The following is a 20847-nucleotide window of genomic DNA, read 5'->3' as shown; positions in this document are numbered from 1 at the left end:
GAATCAGTATATTTCACTTCTTGTCCCAATGAATTAACACCGTGTATTCAAACTCATTGTTGCCTCAACCATACCAAACTCGACAGTCTCTGATGCTGTGCTAATATGATGATAATCAGGTTAGTGTTGCGGTGACCTCTGACCTACAGTTTGAGGAAGAAGATGGCGCCCGTTGCAGACTATCCCGGGGTATGGGGGAAGGCAACGGCCACAATTGACTGGTGCGAGGAGAACTACGTGGTGACGGAATATGTCGCTGAGTTCTGTAAGTCACTTTGTTCATACCAGGAAGTTTTCCTGCAAATCCGCTCACGTACGCTTCTGCGGTTGCCCGGATTGGCCCGTTGCCAATTCGGAGCTAGCTCCGGTAGGTGCTCCGGCGGGGGCAATGTTTTCATTGACCCGCTCTTCTTCTAGCCGCGCGGCCTGCGAAACGTGAAGAAGCCAACACTCTCTTATCTTCTGCACAGATCATCAAATTAGTCTGCACTTACCGTGGTAGTAGCAGGTGTAGCGTATGGAACGGTTTGCAACCAGGACCGTTCTTCCTCTGTGTACGCGTACGGTTCGTGGCAGTGTCGTGGGCGGGGCGATGTGTACTTTGCGCCGAGGGCTAGAACACTCCTGACTGCTGCATAACAAAGGGCGCCTCGGAGATTAAGACGAGGACGTTCGTATCTGAGGGACGTCCGGGTTGCAGTAGCAGTGGATAAAGCTGTATACTCAGCTTGCCCCGCGATTGCAATGTTTTGAATCAAATTTGTAACTGAACGATAGTAGAATGCCGATGCCGCCGACATGCCCCCCTCAGGTCGGTCGGTTGAGGTCAAGGCCAAGACGGGTCCCTTGTTGTGGGACAACCTTCAAGTTCAAATGTCTGAAGGAACACCGTGCTTTGCAGACAAATTTCAGACAGTATATTGTCCAAGCCGGGAAGCCATTGAACTCTTCATTCTTCTGGAACTTTCGGTCCTATCGCTTTGCGGCTGCACTTTGATTTGAGCTATACTCTATAAATGTCCCTTACCCCTGATACCCTTTGTGGGCATTGCCAAGTTCTGTACTCTGTCTTTATAACCTTTAGCACACTGAACTTCTGAAGTAGCTGTTTGGCACCCAATTGCAATTTCCTATTGCTTACAGGGTTAGGCAGCAGGGAAGGCTTAAGGCTGCGCTAGCTGTGTGGCCGTTAATATAGATTTACAGTTTGTTGACAAAGAAAAAATAATCCAGGATGTGTGACAGCTGGTTACCATGGTGTAAGTACAGTAGACTCCGCTTATTTGCATAACTGAGTTGTCTGTGTATTTTATGCAATTATAAGGAGTAGTCCATTAACCCTAGGGGACAAAATGAGCGGCACTGAGGGAGGCCCCCTGTTGTAGTTACTAGGATGACACTGGAACGAAACACACACACTTTATGTCAAATTCACTCACTCCCAGGTCATACAAAATGTAACATATTGAATTCATAGCATATCATCAGTTTATTTACACATGTTGAGTGCAAAGGATGGCAAACTTTGGCAATTATATTTTCTGTATCCTATCACGGCAAGAGTCGCTACAGCTTTTTCAAAACCCTAACAGCTCCTATGGTGTTGTCTTACCATAGAAACTATCCATACTCAATTTACATTTGAATGACATTTGCATACGATCCATAAGAGTTTGACATGTTCAACCTGTTTTTCCTGTTGCAAATAGTAGGAGCATCGAAAATGGCTAATGCAATTATGCCATTTTATCTATAATGGAGTGAATGGGAAATGGTTTGGGGTTTCGGAATTTTATTAACAGTAGCAAATATACAGATGTAACCGGCTCCTTACTGGGCGCCCAGTACGGAACCCGTGGAGAAAATGGCGCCGATACTCGGCCCCCAGTACGGAAGGAAGTTCCGTACAAGAATTCCAGTACGGAACGGCTTTATTCCAGTACCGAAGCTCCGTCAGCACTGGACGTCCAGAACTGAATTTGTTTCGGTACTCGGATTCCAGAGCTGAAATCCTCTCGGTACTCGGGTTCCAGTACGGATTTGCGTTCCGGCTACTTCAAAGATCATTCGGTACTGGTTACCCAGTGCGGAGGTCATTCAGCACTGGATAACCGAGTGCCGATTTACGGATGTAGCGGGTTCCGTACTGGATTTACCAGTAAATAGTGACTCTTCAGTACTGGAAGCCGAGACCTCAAATTATTTCGGAACTGGGCGTCCTGTACTCACGTTCTATACGGTACTGGGATGATCCATTGTTTGGACCGACTGGACAGTTTTGGATTTAGTTGTCTGTATATTTTAATGCTTGTACATACTAACGTTTAGGTAGTACTGCTTTGTGCCTTGGTTATGGACATAGATTTTGGTAGGTATTTGAATATAAAGTACATTATTATTTCAGTGCACGTTTTCTCCCGATAAAGGCACAAGGCACAAGGATATGTTGTCGTCTTTGAAACGTAACAGAATGTGATACTGTATTTTTTTTCTTCATTCGAACTTTTTCCAAACAATAGCTTAGAAGTGGGGGAAAAAGCATCGAAGAGATGCAGCCCTGAAAATAACGTTAGTCGCTCGTTAGAGTCTCAGCGCTCGGTTTCCCGTCCTGACAGGAGGGTTCCCAGTACTGAAGCTGCCCAGTACAGGTAGTCCAGTACTGAGAAAGTCTCAGTACTGGAGCTCCTGTTCTGACGACCACTTCCGTACTGGTTGTCCAGTACTGACAAAGGAGGCAGTTACATTTGTATATTTGCTTAACAGTAATGCAAATAGCTGGATTCTACTGTATGCACTTTTTAAAGTTACAATCCTCTGAAGAAGATGCCAGATTACTGATAGGATTTAAATCAGACTTTTGAGAAGAGAAAACCACAGCTGGTACTGTTTGTCAGACTATAGTGGTAGGTAGAGCTGTACAAAGTCTATGTTGTCATGCCTTTATTCAACCGCTTAATAAGAGAAACATTTGGTCTAACATTTGTCCTAGCGGCCGCTCGTCATTGAAGTTAAGGTCAACTATTTTCTGCTCACTGGACTGTCACAGTGCATGTAAAGAAATGTTTTTCACTAATCAATCAAGTGCTTAAAACGATCATCAGTTGTTTTTCTAAGTTAGTCAGGAGTGTGCAGGATTTTTCCCTTGTTTATATTTTCTAAAGAATTTTTGCTCCACTGAGCTGTGTGATTTTTTCCCTGTTGCCGTCAAATAATGGCTATTCGTCAGACAAGGGGTTTAATAAGTTGTATGTGTTGATGACATAGTTTCAATGTCTATATGTAGTGAGGACGAATAGAAATCAACATCAAGAGTATTATGATACAAACAAACAGTTAAAACATTAGGACTCTTATCAAGCGTTGAATCAGTGGCACAGATAAAGGATTTTTCAGTTGGTTGCATACACAGGTGTATCCCCTGCAGCTAGAATGCCTGAAGTGCTGAACAGCTGGCTTCACCGCAAACAAGCCTTTGCATTGTAACAAAACCAAAAGCATCTTTTACAAGCTTTAAAATGTTCTATTTGGTATCGAGTTCAGTGACATTGTTGGTTTTGTCAGAGCTCTACCATGTGACCTTTTTTGCCTGGAGACTGAAGGTCGTTGTGAATGGACTGCACAGAATAAAGTGTCAGCTGTCCAATAATTTATTCAGAACAATTGGGATCAAGGATGCATGTCCTGGAAACTAGTTATCTCCAAGCAGATATACGGTGGCAAGACTGTATCCATGGGCCAAACAAACAGCGGCCGGCTGGATATTATTTGGCCCCTGGATACTGTCCTGGCACCATAGATCTGCTTGGAGATTTCTTTAGGGAACTACCGTATTGTCTCGAATAAAGTACGCACTTTTTAAACATTTCAAAATTCAAAAGGCACCACAAGTCATTGCTAAAGTCAGGGTGCATACTTTATTTGAGGTTATTGCCCGGACAAATTGGAAAAGGACCTCAAACCCTTGCTTAATCAAACCAGGAACCCAGCTGCGGTGCAACAATGCATGGCTCAATACCTGCCAATTTGCGAAGTTTGTAACTTGTCGTAGGCAATTCTCAAGTTTGCAGAGACGATGCTCTCAAGTTTGCAGAGACGATGCTGGCAGAGTAAACAAGAGAATCGTTTATGAATCTAAGGAATGGCATTATGTAGAAGTCCTTGATATAAGAATATAACCTGGAGATAATAGGAGGAACACCATAAATTTGAATTCATCCTGTTCAAAATTTGTTCAAGATCAGAGGAGAAGGGGTGCATACTTTATTTGGGGTTTTTGACTTTACGTTTCAGTTCTGCAAATTTGTCTGGAACTAGCCCCAAATCATGGGTGCGTACTTTAATTGGGGTGCGTACTTAAATCGAGAAAATACGGTAGACTAGTAATACTACAGCATATCTGCAGAATGTAATGCGTGAACATAGTTGAATCCTGCTATTTAAACGTATTATGGCTGCTGATTCTCTCTCGTCCTCGTCGGTCAACGTTGGAGCAGAGTAATGGCCTTTGCATATGATATCTCTTTGTACAGAACTATATGAGCCTATATACGAGATGCTAACCTTAAATACGCAAAGACAACCTTAAACGCTTACGTTCTGCAGACGTGTTTAGTACTATCGTATTTACATGCATGTTTCAATTGATGGGACCACTGCCCACCCCATTGCTCCTCATCATCATGTGCAATTTTGTAGATGAAAAAAATTATATCAGCAAGTTATGATGACAGCCTCAAGCTCTTCAACACAATTAGTAGTAATGTCATATGGGGTTGTATAATGAGAAGTAGCAGATGTGTTACAGCAGGCATGAGTCTGTTATTGCAAGTGATATGAATAAATTGATATTGGAATGTCACCAACAACTGCCCATAAATTGTGTCAGCACTTTCCGGGTATGAATGGGTCCCCGTGGTAATGCCTGGGTTGCTTCCAGAAAAATTACATAACAACTGATTATATGATAAAAATCCATTACAACCAGTAAGTAACCAATTTCCTTTCAAAATGAGATAAATTATACATGACGTTGCAGACAAATACTAGAAAAATGTTGGTACCAGTTTGTATCTGTTTTGGGTGCCTTAATGGAAAGATGAACACAAATTGGTTTAGATGGACAAATGATGACCTCTGGCAATTAGAGCCAACGATAAGGCTTCTAATTACACCCTTGCCAATTAAAGGCATTAGCGGGGGAAAGCTAAGGCATTTCAGGTGACTTAAGGTAACCCAGTGATACATATATATGTATCACTGGGTGACATGGTAGAGCCCTGCTCCCTCGAGTGGCTGTCAACACACATATAACTAACCTTATCACAATGACAGAACACTCAAAATAATCCATATGAACATGTTGATTTAATTTGTGCAACAAAGCTTTTTGTAAAGGTTATGTCCAGTTTATCTCTCAGTGAGAGATTTCTGAAAGATGTAAATGAAGGAATCACCAATATTTTTTTTGTTGTCACCTCAGGCCAATCTAATGGTATTTTTAAGAAAACCTAAAGTAATAAGTCAACCAATCTGTGAAACAACAACTAACTGAATGTACAACTGGATAACATTCTACTAATTTCTAGTAAACATGTTCAACAGCTACCTACATTTCAAGTTAGTCTGGAGTTGCTGAGTCTGCAAGATAAGTGTCTTTCATATGCAAATGTCCTCAAATTTACTACTAATGAGTAAATTGAGAATTTAAATGTCCTCAAAATGTTTAAAGTGACAGCCCTCAAGCTTGAAGAGAATTTGTCACATCCATCCCAGGCCCATGTTTGACAGTCAGCCATGCCTTTTCATTTGACCAGTCCCCTGGGATACATGTACTCATCTTTATGGAACAAGCTGTTCTGTATATACTTGGAACAGTTGTCAGTCTCTCGTGTGTACATTACAGGGGTCACCATGTACATGAGGCAATGGGCACCTAGCATTATGCCTAGGTATCTCTTGTGGGTTACGTACTACATGTAGTAGTGTTGATATGGCTTTGTATTTTCTACATCAGAGCCGAAAATGTATGAACCTACTAGTAGACCAAAATGTTAAAATTTTCAGTTGAATATAGATTGCCATAATTGAGTTTTCATTTTATGAACGACAAAATAATGTACACACTCTACTGCAGTTGTCTTTATATAACAATTACTGAATCATTACGTGTATAAACATTTTTATGGGGTGGTCTGTGAGGGGAAGAACTGTGTGATGTTACAAAATATGGCCTAGATAAAAAGCAACATTTATTATATTAGACAGGAACTGAATGTTCTGCTAAATCAATGTTTGGCAAAATTTGTTCAGGTTCACACGGTGAGAATGTCCATATTTCTGGTGAACATGGTTTGAGATTTCTCGGCTGATTTTTTTTACACATGTCTCCCTTGATTGGACATGCCCATGGCCTCTACCTGTGACCTTAAAATGTGATAAGCTTTATAATGAACTATGGTAAAGTGAACCAAGGAATATACTTGTCTTGACGCGTGGAATCTTACCTTCTGACTAATGACATAAGCCACATTATCACTTTGTCTGGTGAAGAAGGCGAGCATCTATTTTTCTTTAGAATTTATTAGTCCTCTACCAAGATTTAGTGACCTTGGAGTGTAGTAAAATCTCCAGAGATAGAATCTAAGCCTACAAAAATTATATCATCATAAAAGCTAATGGCAAACTGTCACATAAAATGTAGATAATTGTCGTGATAAAGATTGGAAAATCGTTTTTCGTAATTGCCTGTTATTAGATAGGTATGGATTATTCCAGCTATCTCTGTCACCTAACCACTGCAAGGTCAATCATAGGGATGATCAACTGATAAGAGAAAGGAAGTCAATTGCTCTTATAGGGTACTCGGCGTAATGGTACCTGTAAACGTAATGTTGAGTTACAGAAAGAGAATTCTGTGAGAATGTTATTTGTTATTGTTGGGATGTAAAAACAGTCATCATTGAATCATCATCATGTGTGGTTTATGATATTGGAAGGACTGTTTATAGACCTTTGATATTCCAGTTACTGTAACAACATGTACATTTATGTATTAAGATAATGTCTTTTTATACAGAAGTAGGGGTTGAGATTTAGGTGTTCTGATAATGATCTTTTACAGTGTACATTTTCGTCTCTTTTGATGCATGTTTATTTGCATGAACATTATCTTTTGAAAGATCATCAAACCACAAAGCTAACATGGACAAGCCAAAATAAAACAAGGATCATTTCCCATGACCTATAGCCTACAGTCTAATACAGATTATAGAAGCACTGTGTATGAATCCAAGGGTCATGTTGCCTCCAGTCATCTGACACACCAAATCCAACCCTACCATACCCAATTCCATATGATTTAATCTACAAGGCCTACTGGGTACATGCTACATAAAATGAAAATAAAGTAAAGAGGCCATCCTCAGTGCCATGGAAGGCATGCTGCTTTATATATAGTACTACTATTAGTAGCTAATACATAGTAATACAGTTAGTGCAAAACAAAAATGTGCATTTTTAGGCACAATTGGGGTCATCACCTCAATATGTTTGTTGGGTTCTTTATGTTCAAATGTTTGACCTAATTGAACCTTACGCCTGAAGCTTGAACCCCATATGTAAAATAATTGCATTTTATGTCAAATTGGTCAGAAATCAAGTTGATAACATTTGAAACATGTTAATTTACACGTATACTAGTAGTTAAAACAATTCACATGAAAACATGCATTTATCCTGAGGCCATGCAACTGAGGAGGACTTCACAATAAAACTAAAATCAGACTAGATTGAAATACAGCTTCATAAGTTTTCTAGTTTTCAAAAAGGGCTGTATAATTTACATTATTTAGAATGATTCATTCTATTAGGAGGTATGGTGGCTGTGTATTGTCTCTGCAGTGTACCTGACTTCTCTGTTGATGTTTTGCAGGGAACACCATAAGTAATCTGGCCATGATCATTCCTCCCATTCTGGCAGGAATCAAGGCCTACCAGGAGAAACTGGAGACGAGATTTGTGGTATCCTTCTTATCTATATTAGGTATGAGAAACAACATCATACATATACGTATACACAGTTCTAGCACATATTTCATCATCAGTGGTACTTGATTTGTCACTGGTATATGTAACTTGTAAGTCACTGTTGGAATGATATTGGAAAAATGTCTTGCAACATCACAAAAGAAGAAATCTTTTTTAAGTTAAGCATCAGAGTGTTATTGTTAAGACTAACCTTCAACAAATTAATATTGATCAAGGAAGATGTACTGCATATGAAATAGAGAGCATCTATCTGTCATGCCTGACAGGGAATTATGGAGGACCCTAATGTGTCACCAGAATAAGGGACGAATTGAAGCTGGAAAGAAAATGATGCTGTCAAATTAGTTAATTTTGCATCTAGGAAAATTACTTATTCATCCACATGTATTTCTGTTTTCTCTATACTGTGTGACAATGTCAACTGTTGTAACTAATAAATATCCTGATATGTAACTCATGCAACCCTTGCTTATGTAACATAATCCTATGCGAGATTTGAATTTTCCATATAGAATCATCTCCAGGGAATAAGTATTTCTCCGTGTGTTTGTCCAGTTGTAGGAATCGGGTCCTGGTGCTTCCACATGACCCTCCTGTATGAGATGCAGCTGTTCGATGAGCTGCCTATGATCTGGGGGTCCTGTATCTTTGTTTTTGACCTGTAAGTACATGTATAACAATCACGAGGTTGTCTGTTGTATATATCTAAGAGAAAATCCTTCCTAAAGGTTCCTGTGCACAACTTTGTTTAGAAATAGCTTTATCTTTTAGACAATGTTCAATTTTTTCTTTATTTGTTTATCAATTTTGGTACATAACTATAGTTCTATATATATATATTTATATATATATGTATATATAAGATATGAAGTTTGTTTAGATTTTGTTGGCGACACCTCATCAGGGGTGGAGGCATTTTTTCCTTTATCATATTTTGTGTTTGCTGAAAGAAAACAATTTTGGTACATAACTATAGTTCTCTCTCTGTCTCTCTCTCTCTGTCTCTCTCTCTCTCTCTCTCTCTCTCTCTCTCTCTCTCTCTCTATATATATATATATATATATAAATATATATATATATAAATATATATATATATATATATATATATATATATATATATATATATATATATATATATATATATATATATATATATATATATATATATATATATATATATATATATATATATATATATATATATATATATATATATTTATATAAACTGTGATTTTGATAAAGCACAACACTTGTTTTTTTCAGCAAACACAAAATATGATAAAGGAAAAAATGCCTCCACCCCTGATGAGGTGATATATATATATATATATATCATCATATATCATCACACCTCATCAGGGGTGGAGGATTTTTTCCTTTATCATATTTTGTGTTTGCTGAAAAAAACATACTTTATCATATTTTGTGTTTGCTGAAAAAAACAAGTGTTGTGCTGTATCAAAATCATTGTTAAAATACATGATCTTAATATGAACAGGAAGAATTAGCTAGAAATTGCTTCCTTTTTTTGTCCTTTGATTAAAGAATATTCTTCTTTCGAGATTTGGAATATCTGACATTTTGTATTGCTTGTTTCCAGGTTCCACTCCTTCACCCCTCCCAAGTACCAGAACCTTCCCATGATCCTCTGCCTGGTGCTGTACAGCTTCATCATCACAGCTGTAAGTTAGCGACCTTTTTCTTAATTTAATAAAAATCTTAGGTCAAGAGATTATATCTATCAAATATTTTTTTAAATGATGATATCAGGTCAACATGGACACTAATTATGCTATGTTTTGCCTAGTAACACGATCACCATACAAATGTATACTTATTCAAGCTTGTTTGTTCCAGGTTTACATTTCAATCAAGAACCCCATATTTCATGAGGTAAGTCCGTCTTATTGTGCAGTGTATGGAGTTTTCGTATTCCTGTCAGTGTCCCTGCTGAATTCTACTGTAACCAAAGCATCATTAGGCACAGACATCACAGAAATGAGAGGGTTTTTAGGAATTAGGAAACTATATCAGCAAGCTATCCCTGTAGTCTTTAGCTTTCCAATTTGCCATTAGCTTGCATAACATGCAGAAAATCCTCTCACTGGTTTCCCCATTGTTGCAAAAGATTAAGGCATAGAAGACACTCCAGTATGCAATTAGCCAGTCAAATAACAACAACATACTTAAATAAACTGATATTTCAACTGTCAGTAACTGTCAGTATTGAATCAGTACTGTACAGCACTTAATCTATTTCAGTATGTCTGCTATTAGTGATTTAATACTCGTATTCGACGTATTCGACTGTCAGTAACTGTCAGTATTAAATCAGTACTGTACAGTACTAAATCTATTACAGTACTGTATGTTTGCTATTTGTGAATGATTTCAGCTGCAGGTTGTATATAGTGACGTTGCGTTTAATACTGACAGCACAATCACGTGTATTCTACTCCTAAAATGAAAACCTTGACCTTACCTGGATTATGCAAGATTTTGATGGAAAGCTCCTTAAAGGCTTTACCACTGGAAATTCATACTCTAAGTAAGCTTGAAGCTTGACAAGCTGATTGCTGGTACTGTAATTCTTGTTTCTTTCTCTGTAACTTTATGTTCACCGGTTTCAAGGTCACCTCTGTACCGTGAACTTATCATCACTGTGAAAAACCTGTTGTTATTATTTACGATTCCTTCATGCAGCCGTTCTGTAAATCAGTTGCTGCCACCGTGAAGTTAAAGTTCAGTGAAAATTGCCATTTTCCTTACACCGTGAAATTTTGCTACTGTGAAGATAAAGTGAATAACAGTATATCATGCTGAAAGATATTTATATGTGGAGATATTATCAAACCTATAGCTATAAATGTGTGACCTTTAAAATCTCTTTCAGCTCTGGGGTTTTGATAACCAACAATTGCTGTCAGCACCATACAGTATTACTGTATAACCACAAGGAAAGAAAGACTGAAGAAATGAATTCAAGTCAGAGGAAGATGCATTAACATAATGCTGGAACAGTTGTCACCAAGTGCGATTACTAGTATTTTACCTTGATCCCTCCGACTTGTAGTGCATTCATTGTGAATTTTTATAGTTCTTGTAGTACTCATCTTCTCAATACTTCCTCTGCAAAGGAGTGGAGTATTGTTCTTGAAATCTGTGTGTGTGCGTGTGACTATGATTGTTCCTCTGCAACTTGCTATCTGCTATTCAGGCTCCTCATCTAAAAACTACCTTTTAAAGATATGAGATCATTAAAGATAAGACTCACAGTCGATACTCAGTTGCCACATTGCTCCACGAATCCTTCACCTAGGGACACACTGGCCCTTAAAGTCTGCTAAAGAAATGATTGACGAGAATTTTTAGGCCAATCAGATGTTTTAGTTGGTCGGATCGACGGTTGGTTGTCAAATGGCTGCTTAGAATTATGGTAGGGTTTAGATAAGTGCACATAACAGTATGTAACGTTATTATTCCTTTTCTTTTTAAAACATATCAAGCAACATACTTTTGAAAGAAATTTGTGCAGGCACTATGATGATCTTATTCTCCAAGCAGATGTTGTGAGGATTTGCTCTTCTTCAGTGAAACATAAATGAGAAACTAGTCTGCTAGGGCTTACTGCTGTCTAAAGCATGTTTCTAAATGAATTGTAATGTTGATGGATTCTCTCATGTAAAATATGGCTCAACGGGGCTCATTTCTCTAATTATTACATTTAAAGAACCTTTCGTGCAAAGACTGAATGAGGAAAAAAAAATCATTTATATTATTGTAAGCTTTGAAGAACTGCTCCCAGCAAACGTAACCTATGGAGAACTTGTCAAAGAAAGGCTTTAATTCGGTTTTGTCTTAAAGTTTATTCTTCAAATTACTCCCACTAACTTGAATGGTGATTGGTCAGAATGCTTCTTTACAAGATTGCTGCTGATCTTCTACATGAATGTCCTTTGAAAACCCGTCAAGCAACATTACTTCCTCCCAATACAACATTGTATGTTACATCTCGTTCTATTGTAACAATGTTAGACTCATAATTGCTGTGTATGGTGTATTGTTATCTAATGTGACCATCCTTGGATTTGCTGGTTAGGATTCAATTTCCCCTTGTCAAACAAATCCAATTTAGTTCATTGGGGAAGCGAGGGTTGGCAGGCATTCAATATATTGATGGGAATCCCGGGCTATGCAGAATGGCTTAAACCCAGTGGTATTCATCTTGGGTTATGAGATGAGCACAGACAATTTTACAATGGATTATGAAATAATTACAGTACATGTCTCTCTAAAAGGATTATTGTACACAATAAGATTTTTATCTGAAACAGACGAAATATCAGATTCCTCTCTTTAGTGTAGATAAAACTACTGAGATTATAAAAAGTAATGTAGTCAACACTGCCCCAAAAGACCACTAAAGGGGACTGAGACAATCTAGATATGGTCTGTATGTAATATGTAAGGATAGGTGGTGATTAGAGACAGGATTCTTGATGCTTGTGTCAAATGGAAAAATCATCTTTATGATTATTATATATGAAGGGACCACTAAAAAGTGGTCACATTGGTCAGGTGGTCCTTATGTAGTGGTTGTCACTTACGCAGGTTTGACGGTCCAATCTTTTTTTATCTGAGAGCAGGTCAATTGCTGTATATGACATGCACTCTGGTTTTATGAGGAGTCTGGAGCCTGAGCTTATGAGAGCTGTCTGGATTCTTAATGCCCAGTAGAAAGACTCTGTTTGTGTGATGTAGGCTCCGTGTCAACAGAATGAGTGGAACGATGTTTTATGCGTCCATTCTTCTCTCAACCGTCTTTGATGGTAGAGAATAAAACTGAAAATTATCAGCCTTTCGATATCATAATGATGAAGGTGACCTAGAAAATTCCTTTGAACGTGTTGAGAGCTGAGCCTTGAAACTGGTGATAGCTTTTAGAGTGGGTTCATTCATCATTGTGAGAGTCGCTGGGCCGGGTATTACTGTAAAAGTAGAAATGTTCGCGGTGCTTTTATGTTCGCAGTTTTCGCGGTAAGCTCTTCGCCGCGAACTTAAAACCACCGCAAAATTGTGTTTGCCCCCTTACCCCCTTGTCTACTATTTTCTCAAACGTATACTTACAACCACCGCGAACACTCCATTTTGTCCCTACTGCAAAATTAAAACCACGCCAATTTAAATGCATTTACAGTAATAGACAAGCTATAAACCTGTGGCGAGTCCAGATCTTTGAACTGCTTTTGCCTCAGTCTTATACGTGCACTTACCAGATATTGCCTGCAAATAAATGTTGGTATGACCTGAGGTATGATATGTTATGATTCAGTCTGTCAGTGCTTTTTTTATCTTTTCAGACGGCGTATGCTGTGTTGGTTTTTACCCTGTTCTTCAAATCATTAGACATGCTCAGGTAATTGTAGTGTTCTTATTGTAAGTTTACATCCACATATCATTTTTTATGGTTAGGCCACACCAATTTAATTTGTTGCTTGTCGGATTTTTTCAGAAAAAATTGGAGCGACAGGGTGAAAAAAAAATAAAAACAATGTTTTGCAAATAGTCAGGGATAAAGATAAGAGTTTACATATCATAAAGAATAAGATGATAATTCAAGTTTCAGCTTTGTATGGCTCATTTTATGCAATGCACTGCTTTCTTTGATCTAGTACTATAATTTCAGTAACAAAATTACATTTTGCCATCATCATGATGTAATATATGGATTGATATTGAGAAAAGTTTTAATAAATGAAAAATCATAACGTATGATCAATGTGACCACACATTTTAGGTATCTGCAGGTCTTTATAATCTATTTTGGTGGCTATTGAGTTTTACAACTGAACAGATAGTAAAATTAAGAGTTTGAATTTGTGAATGGGAATAGTGATCCATTTTTTTTTTTTTCAAAATGGGAAATACAGGACAGGCTATTCCGAGAAGCAACAAATTAAATTGGCGTGACCTTATAACATGAAATACTGTATATGAGAAAGACTGGCTGCAAAATAAGGTCCTTTACGATGTTCTGCTTGGATGGTGTATGTTTATCATGTTTCTCTTATACAATAAATAACAATCACAGTGTATTACATATATGCCATATATTACAGTTTGAATTGCGTCTGTAGTCTCATCACATGTAATAACTACTACCGGTAGTATGTTAATGATAGAAGTCAGCAGAATATTTGACACCAGATCATCACTCAGCAGCAGTAATTCCTTTCTCTTTCACAGGCGGCCCAACAGTTCGCGGGCACTGTTCTTCACAGCGTTGGCCACCTATGGCACAGGGTTCATCATATGGAACATTGACAACTTCTTCTGTCATAATATAAGGTAATGAATTTAAAGGCTTTAAAAAAATGTAGCAGGTGAAGTTTGCCTCTTCCACTCAATCATGATCCCAAATTGTGCAAGAAGGGAAAAAATGCTTTTATACAGACTGAGAGTTTTTAGAAGTATTCTTTTCTCCAGCAAGTACTGTTACCTAAAAGGATATTTTTATGAAATCTAAGTACCATTTGAATTAGGTATATATACTGCCTCTGGATCAAGAGGTTGGGAGTTTGAATCCTGGGTGTTGTCGCTCACCTGACATGCACGCTACTGGAAAGGGGTACACTGTCGTGTCCGCCTGGTGTAGAGGTACCACATCTGGTTCAAATTCCATGGAGACAGCGGCCTGAGTTCGTGCCCGTTCCTGGACATGACTGCAAAAGATGCGCATCGTCCTATCAGATGGGGACGTAAAGGCGGCCCCGTGTATGAGGGAGCTTTAGGGCGCCAAACCTATGCACGTAAAAGAACCCAACACACTTATCGAAAAGAGTAGGGGTGACCCGATGTGCTTGGCCGAAAACGTGAGCCGCATTGCACTTCTAGCTAATGAAAAAGCGTCATGCTTCGTCCTCAGTCTGAGGTTCGACCGCTTTACCTTTACCTTTACACTGTCCTTGGTGCTGAAAACAAGGTTTTGTACATGGTGTCTTTTCTGTCAGGACCAATGGAAGGGTTACACTGTGGTCCACTGTTCATTGTACTTGTCAAAAATCTTGGGGAATTTCCTCGGCACAATAAACCTGAAAATATCATATGTCAACTATGGTTTGCTATGTCTGTCCTTGGTGCTGAAAACAAGGTTTTGTACATGACATCTGTCTTTCTGTAGGAGTTGCTCTTCGGCGAGCTGCGAGCTGAACTGGTTTAAGATCACTTTTATTTTCCTACCTTGCAGAGAGTTCCGAGGGACCCTGACATCACCATGGCGACCCCTAACCCAGCTCCACGCCTGGTGGCACCTCCTGGCTGGGCTGGGAACATACATCCACGTGCTGTATAGGTAAATACGCAGGTCTTCTCTTATATACCCTAATCCTTATCTACATCCATTTGCTATGTAGGTAGATACGCAGGTCTTCTCTTGTATACCCTAACCCTTATCTACATCCATTTGCTATGTAGGTAAATACGCAGGTCTTCTTCTGTATACTTTGCAGTGTCCCAAGCATGGTCGTTGCACTACAATTACTTACTGTAAATATACATTTGACATTTAAACACTACACTCAACAAAAGAGTTTGCTACTATGGGGCACTTCCGAGACAAACTCTGTCTCTTTATCGACCCAGTAAAGTCAGATTTCGTCTTGGAGTTCTCTTGTCACATGACTTGATGTTGATTATCATGTGACAAGAGACAGTAATATTCAGGCTTGAGATAGTGACTACTAATATAGTCTTTTTTAATGATATAAAGATTTTATACCCTACTATTGTACACAAACTAAAGCGCTTACAAAGCTTTCGATCAGTCCCCTCAAGTAGAAGTGACCGGAAAGACGTAACCTGTAAATATTTTGTAATGTCAATGACCGTCACACATGAACTTTCATCCTTATATAATCTTTATGTTTGACATGAGCTCAACCTCTTTGACTTACCTGACTAGTATGTTGGGTGCCTTTCCTTCTCTGCTACCTGAACCACTATGGCACCCCAGAGGCATCTGTCCTGCATACTATGAGTCTTGCCATCAGCTCGTAGACCACTTGAAAGTTCATCTGTGTTGGTAGAAGTCATTCTGAATTGAATTTCGAAGTTAAACTGCTTGTAGACTGCTAGTAGTAGTATAGTTGAGGGGTTGTCTTCCAGGCCTTCTTGCCGTTTACTGGAGTCCACAACATAAAATGGGACCAACACTGCACAGACAAAGATCTGTATGTTGGGCTCCCAAAACTACATGTATCCAATAAAGTGTTAGCCAGACATCTGAGGTTTGCTGGACACTGTTTTTGAAACAGCTAGGATGTAGTGCCCAACTTGTTGCTGTGGACTCCAGCAACCTCTCTGACTGTTGCTTTTCTATCTTTTCTCTCTTTGATGATCAGTGTACAGGTCAGAACCAGCTACCTAAAGTGGCCTGGAAAAGTGAAGGTAGGCTTGACAACTGTTGTTTTTTTTTACAGAAAAGGTATTATTTTGTAAGCTTAGGGTACTTTTATGTGTAGCTTTGGTAACTACAGTTACAGTTTGTAACTGGAAAGCCAACATTTTTTTATAGCAAATTCAGGATGTTTCCCTTCTCAATGTTACAGAATTTTTAAAAACTTTGATCTCCTATTATAAGTAACAAATGGAATAGTCCATATGTTGGTAAGATGCACAGTACTGCTGTCAGTCAGTAGGGGGCACTGTTGTAACATTAATGTCACATCCAAATATGAAGAGAGACAGATTTAATTTTTATTTTATAATCATCAAGCAGCGATAGGCAACATTCTTGTTTCGTTCTATGAAAATTTGGACTATTTGTAATATTGAGTCACTAAACGTAATTTCTTGGTGTAATATCAATTTTCCATGATGATGGATTCTCCTGTCGGTTCGACAGATCTGAAGCCCATTACTTTCATTCTGAAATCAAGATCATAGAAAAGAGACTGTAATTTTCGCTCTCCAGCTAACAGTGTTGTAACGAAAGAAAGAAAGATTATTCTCTAATATGTGTTTGGGGGGAGCGCAAGTTGGTTTCAATGCTCTAATTCAAGTTAAATTTTGTTTCAGACCATTATGGGAATCCCATATTACCATGTATCAAAAAGAGTGGAAAAGAATGGACCAGTACACAAAGACTGATGATGTCATCACAGGAAGTGACATCAGCACTCTACAGGAAGTAGCATGGCATCTGTGTGTCAAGGTCAAGAAGGCCATCATCGTTAGGAAGAAGGCTCATTCATTCACTAATTTTGTACACATACTGACATAGACATTATTAGTTAACGTAACCAGGGGCAAATCCCGACAAACTGTGCAATTATGTAGGAGGATGTACCTTTGTTAACAAATAGAATTGAGAGGTTTTGCCACCAACAAATGCCAATATAACCATTACTTTCACTTCAACAGTATTATATAGTCATGGCTTGGCTTCGCTAAGTATTATATAGATGTTCCAGTAAAAGCACAGTACAAAGGGAGTAACAAAGCCAGTTCATATTGCAGAGCAAAATCAACCACACTTTTCTGTAAACTTGAAGTGTAAAAAGTATTCCAAGCTCACCTGGATACTAACGATGTCTTTATTTCTTTGCAAAACAATGCAAAACATATCGTTGAACTTGGAGTATTGTATATAACTCATTACATGTCTTCTTTATTGGTAAAAACTGGTCAGAGAATCAGTTTTAATGCGGTGAACTCCTATTTAGTCATTAAGTTTGGAAAAAGTCTAATAATGTACATTTAACTGGCAGCTTGGAAAATGCCCTTCTGTCTCTAACTTATTGTTAAAAAAAGACACATCTCACGATTTTGAGGTAGACTTTTTAGCTTTAATTTTTGAATGGAAATGAACAAAACAAATCGTATTGTATCACTGATAGATATTTTGTGTTTTTTGAAGTTAAGCTTATAATTTTATCTTAATGTTTGTTTGTTTCTAAACATTTTTATGTCACCTTGGTTTGAATATATAAGGGACAGTTGATGATTAGCAGTATGACAAGAGACGAACCCATCACAGTTTCTTATCATTTTGGGAATAACTGTCAAAACAGCCATTTTATCACAAGTCCACATGTTTGGATATTCTGGAAGTCAAGCTAGAACTAGAATAGATAGGTGCAGTTGATACATGTATACTGCAACTGTACACGTTGTCTTGACTGAAGTATCACTGTTCCTGTAGCAGGTAGCATGTGACTTTTTATCCCTCAGGGATTCAGTGTTTTTTCCTGGTGAATTCTTCAGTCTATTTTTCAAAATAGATAATAGATCATGTGTAAAAAAAAGGCTTGCAGTAAGCCATTTTCACACAGTAACTGTAATTATAAAGCCTCTGAAGTGTTACAGAAGGATGAGGCTGGATGTCTGCTGGTGTTATCACTTATATCAGGCTTTATTTAATGTGCAGTCGGTGTTTTCAAGTTGCTATTCAGAATGTAGCACATAGAGGGCGCTGTTTGGGAAGGTGCTTGTAGATAGGCTGCAATGTTATCTATGATATGTGTGGAAGATTCTTTCAGTTGTGATGTGGAAATTTTACCTTTTTTTTCTGTAGAATGAATGTATAAGTACGGGAAAAAATTGGTGGAGTCACAGTGTGTTGTGATGTTAGTGCATTATAGCAAGTCTATAATCTGGTGTCTTGTGAGAACTACGTAAATTAATGATATCCGGGATTTCATGTTGGTTATCAGGATGTTTTAGAAGCATTTCTGGTGATAAAAAGTATTTAAAAGAAAGTTTTGATATGTAACAGTACCTAAACTACACATCAAGTATTAAAATAACAAAATGTCTTTTTCTGGTGGAAATCAATTCTCAGAACTGTTACAGTTCTCACCCGTAGTGTTGCATTTACTAGTAATAGGTGCAACACATGTACAATTGCTTCAGCATTTAATATACTGAAAATCAGCTGAACAAGTTGCCTGTGAATAGCATGTCTTGATGAATGCAGTATCTCTGATATGAAAGCATGTTTGTGCCTCACCTAGGAATGATAGAATGCTGTACTTTGCAAACATTGTTGAAGTAAACCAAGACTTTAATTTTATGCTTTGAGTTACATTGTTGTACCAACTGGTTTGGCAGTATGAGCAGCCTGCTGTAAACACACAAACCTGTCCTGTATATTTATTTTACAGTATGGAAATCAAAATGTTGCAAATTTTGCACATTGCATGTTTTTGGAATGGTTGCTGGACTAAACCATGTATAATCTTGCCATCTTAATGTCTATTGGTTTTAATATTTATGTGTGGAAAAGATTATGGCAACTAACATATCAATGATAACCTGCCTTCTTTCTGTGTCTCATAAGATGTTGATACGTCAACCACCTTCTCCAGTTTTTATGTTGCACCTTCAGCTGAGTTTAACTGAAGATGATAGCGCTGATATCACATGGCAGATAGCAATGCTGTTTCACAGTTCATAAAGCTATCGTGTCCTTTTGTTCTCAACCATGTGGATGTGTTGGTCTACGCAGAATTTCAAGTGTGAATAGTTAAAGTTTTTGTCATTAGATAAGTGATTGAGGTAGATACATGGTCATGCATGTAAATATGTACGATCTGTGAATAGCTTTCCGAGTAAAGTTGACCAATTTTGTGATAGCAGTGTGTAAGAGATATCTGGTGTTGGAAAAATTAGCCTGCTCTTAATCTTAAAAAACATCTTTTTGTCCAGTCGTTCTGGAGTATGTAATCTAAAAGCACTTTGTACATAGTGGCTAAAGGTGTGTTGAACATCAAACAACTGCACTGACACAACTGAATCATACTAAGCAATTGATATTGTTGTTGTGCTACAAATGTTCTCAATACATACTCATTGATGATGAAACATTGTTCACTGAAATCCACATTTCTACATGTTCCAGACATTTGTTTTACTTTAATGTCATAGTAGCTTTGCAAAAGGGAATATTGCAATGAACAGTTTTCACAAAATATGCAGGTTTCTTTTTCAGTGTACCTCGCTTGTTACATAACGTCGTTATATCCATGACCAATTTTATGTCTCACTGTTTTGGTAGAGTTTCCTACTAAAGCCAAGGACAGCAGGACAAGTGTGTGAAAGAGAGCATGTCTATTTTTACTCGATACTACTCAAGCAGATGCAATGTATATTTTCAAATTGCGACATTCAGTGCAACTTTATTTCTCCCAGAAAATAATGATATACAAGACTGAGAAACTAGAATTCTATACACTGTATAGTTGTACATGACTGTGCATGGTTATAGTCAGTCTTTGCAGAAATGTTAATGAAGTTAACTCAGTGCAGTTACCGTTGTTTTAGAATAAGGGTTAACTAAAACTGGAGGTAGAGACAGTGTGATATTATTTGTATGTAGAACTGTTACTTACATTCAATACACAGTGTGAGAGTAAAGTACATACAAATGATACTTGATGCAGTCATTTCTACTATTTCTTGCGCTGGTATAAACGTTAAGATGGCATTACGACCTAGCCGTGCCGACTGTTGCAGGGCTTCTATTGCTTGCAGTCTTATGAGATACCTGTTGAACGTGCTATGTTATAAGACTGCGAGCAAGAGAAGACCTACAACAGTCGCCACGGCTAACTATGAGCCTAAAAACATCCCCCCATCCTGGTGAACAACTTGGTGGATGGCGTTTGTCCCTGAACATAATTTGCACACAGGCGCGATACATGTCACCATGGAAAGATTGTGAATCACCTTCAAAATCGTACCCGCCATTGAGAGTCGATAGCTACTACAAGTTCGCTCTCACGATAAACAGATTTCCACAAT

General features: G+C 38.1%; 1 protein-coding gene across 3 annotated transcripts; it reads left to right on the top strand.

Moving 5' to 3' along the window:
* Window positions 1-137: 137 nt before the first annotated feature.
* On the top strand, window positions 138-20476 carry LOC136422823 (alkaline ceramidase 3-like). 3 transcript variants are annotated; one of them, XM_066410717.1, is made up of 10 exons: window positions 138-265; window positions 7931-8041; window positions 8602-8707; window positions 9647-9728; window positions 9904-9939; window positions 13407-13462; window positions 14293-14394; window positions 15293-15397; window positions 16446-16491; window positions 17122-17309. In XM_066410717.1, exons 1-10 carry the CDS (start codon window positions 163-165, stop codon window positions 17191-17193), a joined length of 819 nt encoding a protein of 272 aa, XP_066266814.1. In that variant the 5' UTR covers window positions 138-162; the 3' UTR covers window positions 17194-17309. The 3 variants fall into 3 exon arrangements, with proteins under 3 accessions (XP_066266814.1, XP_066266813.1, XP_066266815.1); XM_066410716.1 differs by lacking the exon at window positions 16446-16491 and having other exon boundaries at window positions 17122-20476; XM_066410718.1 differs by lacking the exon at window positions 16446-16491 and having other exon boundaries at window positions 214-265; window positions 7979-8041; window positions 17122-20476.
* The last annotated feature ends 371 nt before the right edge of the window (window positions 20477-20847 follow it).

This window comes from Branchiostoma lanceolatum, chromosome 17 (genome assembly GCF_035083965.1).
Source record: "Branchiostoma lanceolatum isolate klBraLanc5 chromosome 17, klBraLanc5.hap2, whole genome shotgun sequence".
NCBI classification, from domain to species: domain Eukaryota; kingdom Metazoa; phylum Chordata; class Leptocardii; order Amphioxiformes; family Branchiostomatidae; genus Branchiostoma; species Branchiostoma lanceolatum.
The sequence above is the reverse complement of the archived record's forward strand: the minus strand, read 5'-3'. Positions and strand labels throughout refer to the sequence as shown.

Coding starts and splice junctions, on each gene's coding strand:
- LOC136422823 (XM_066410716.1), top strand. CDS start 163: ATGGCGCCCGTTGCAGACTATCCCGGGGTATGGGGGAAGGCAACGGCC. Junction 8,708..9,646: donor TGTATCTTTGTTTTTGACCT/GTAAGTACATGT, acceptor GCTTGTTTCCAG/GTTCCACTCCTTCACCCCTC. Junction 14,395..15,292: donor TTCTTCTGTCATAATATAAG/GTAATGAATTTA, acceptor CCTACCTTGCAG/AGAGTTCCGAGGGACCCTGA.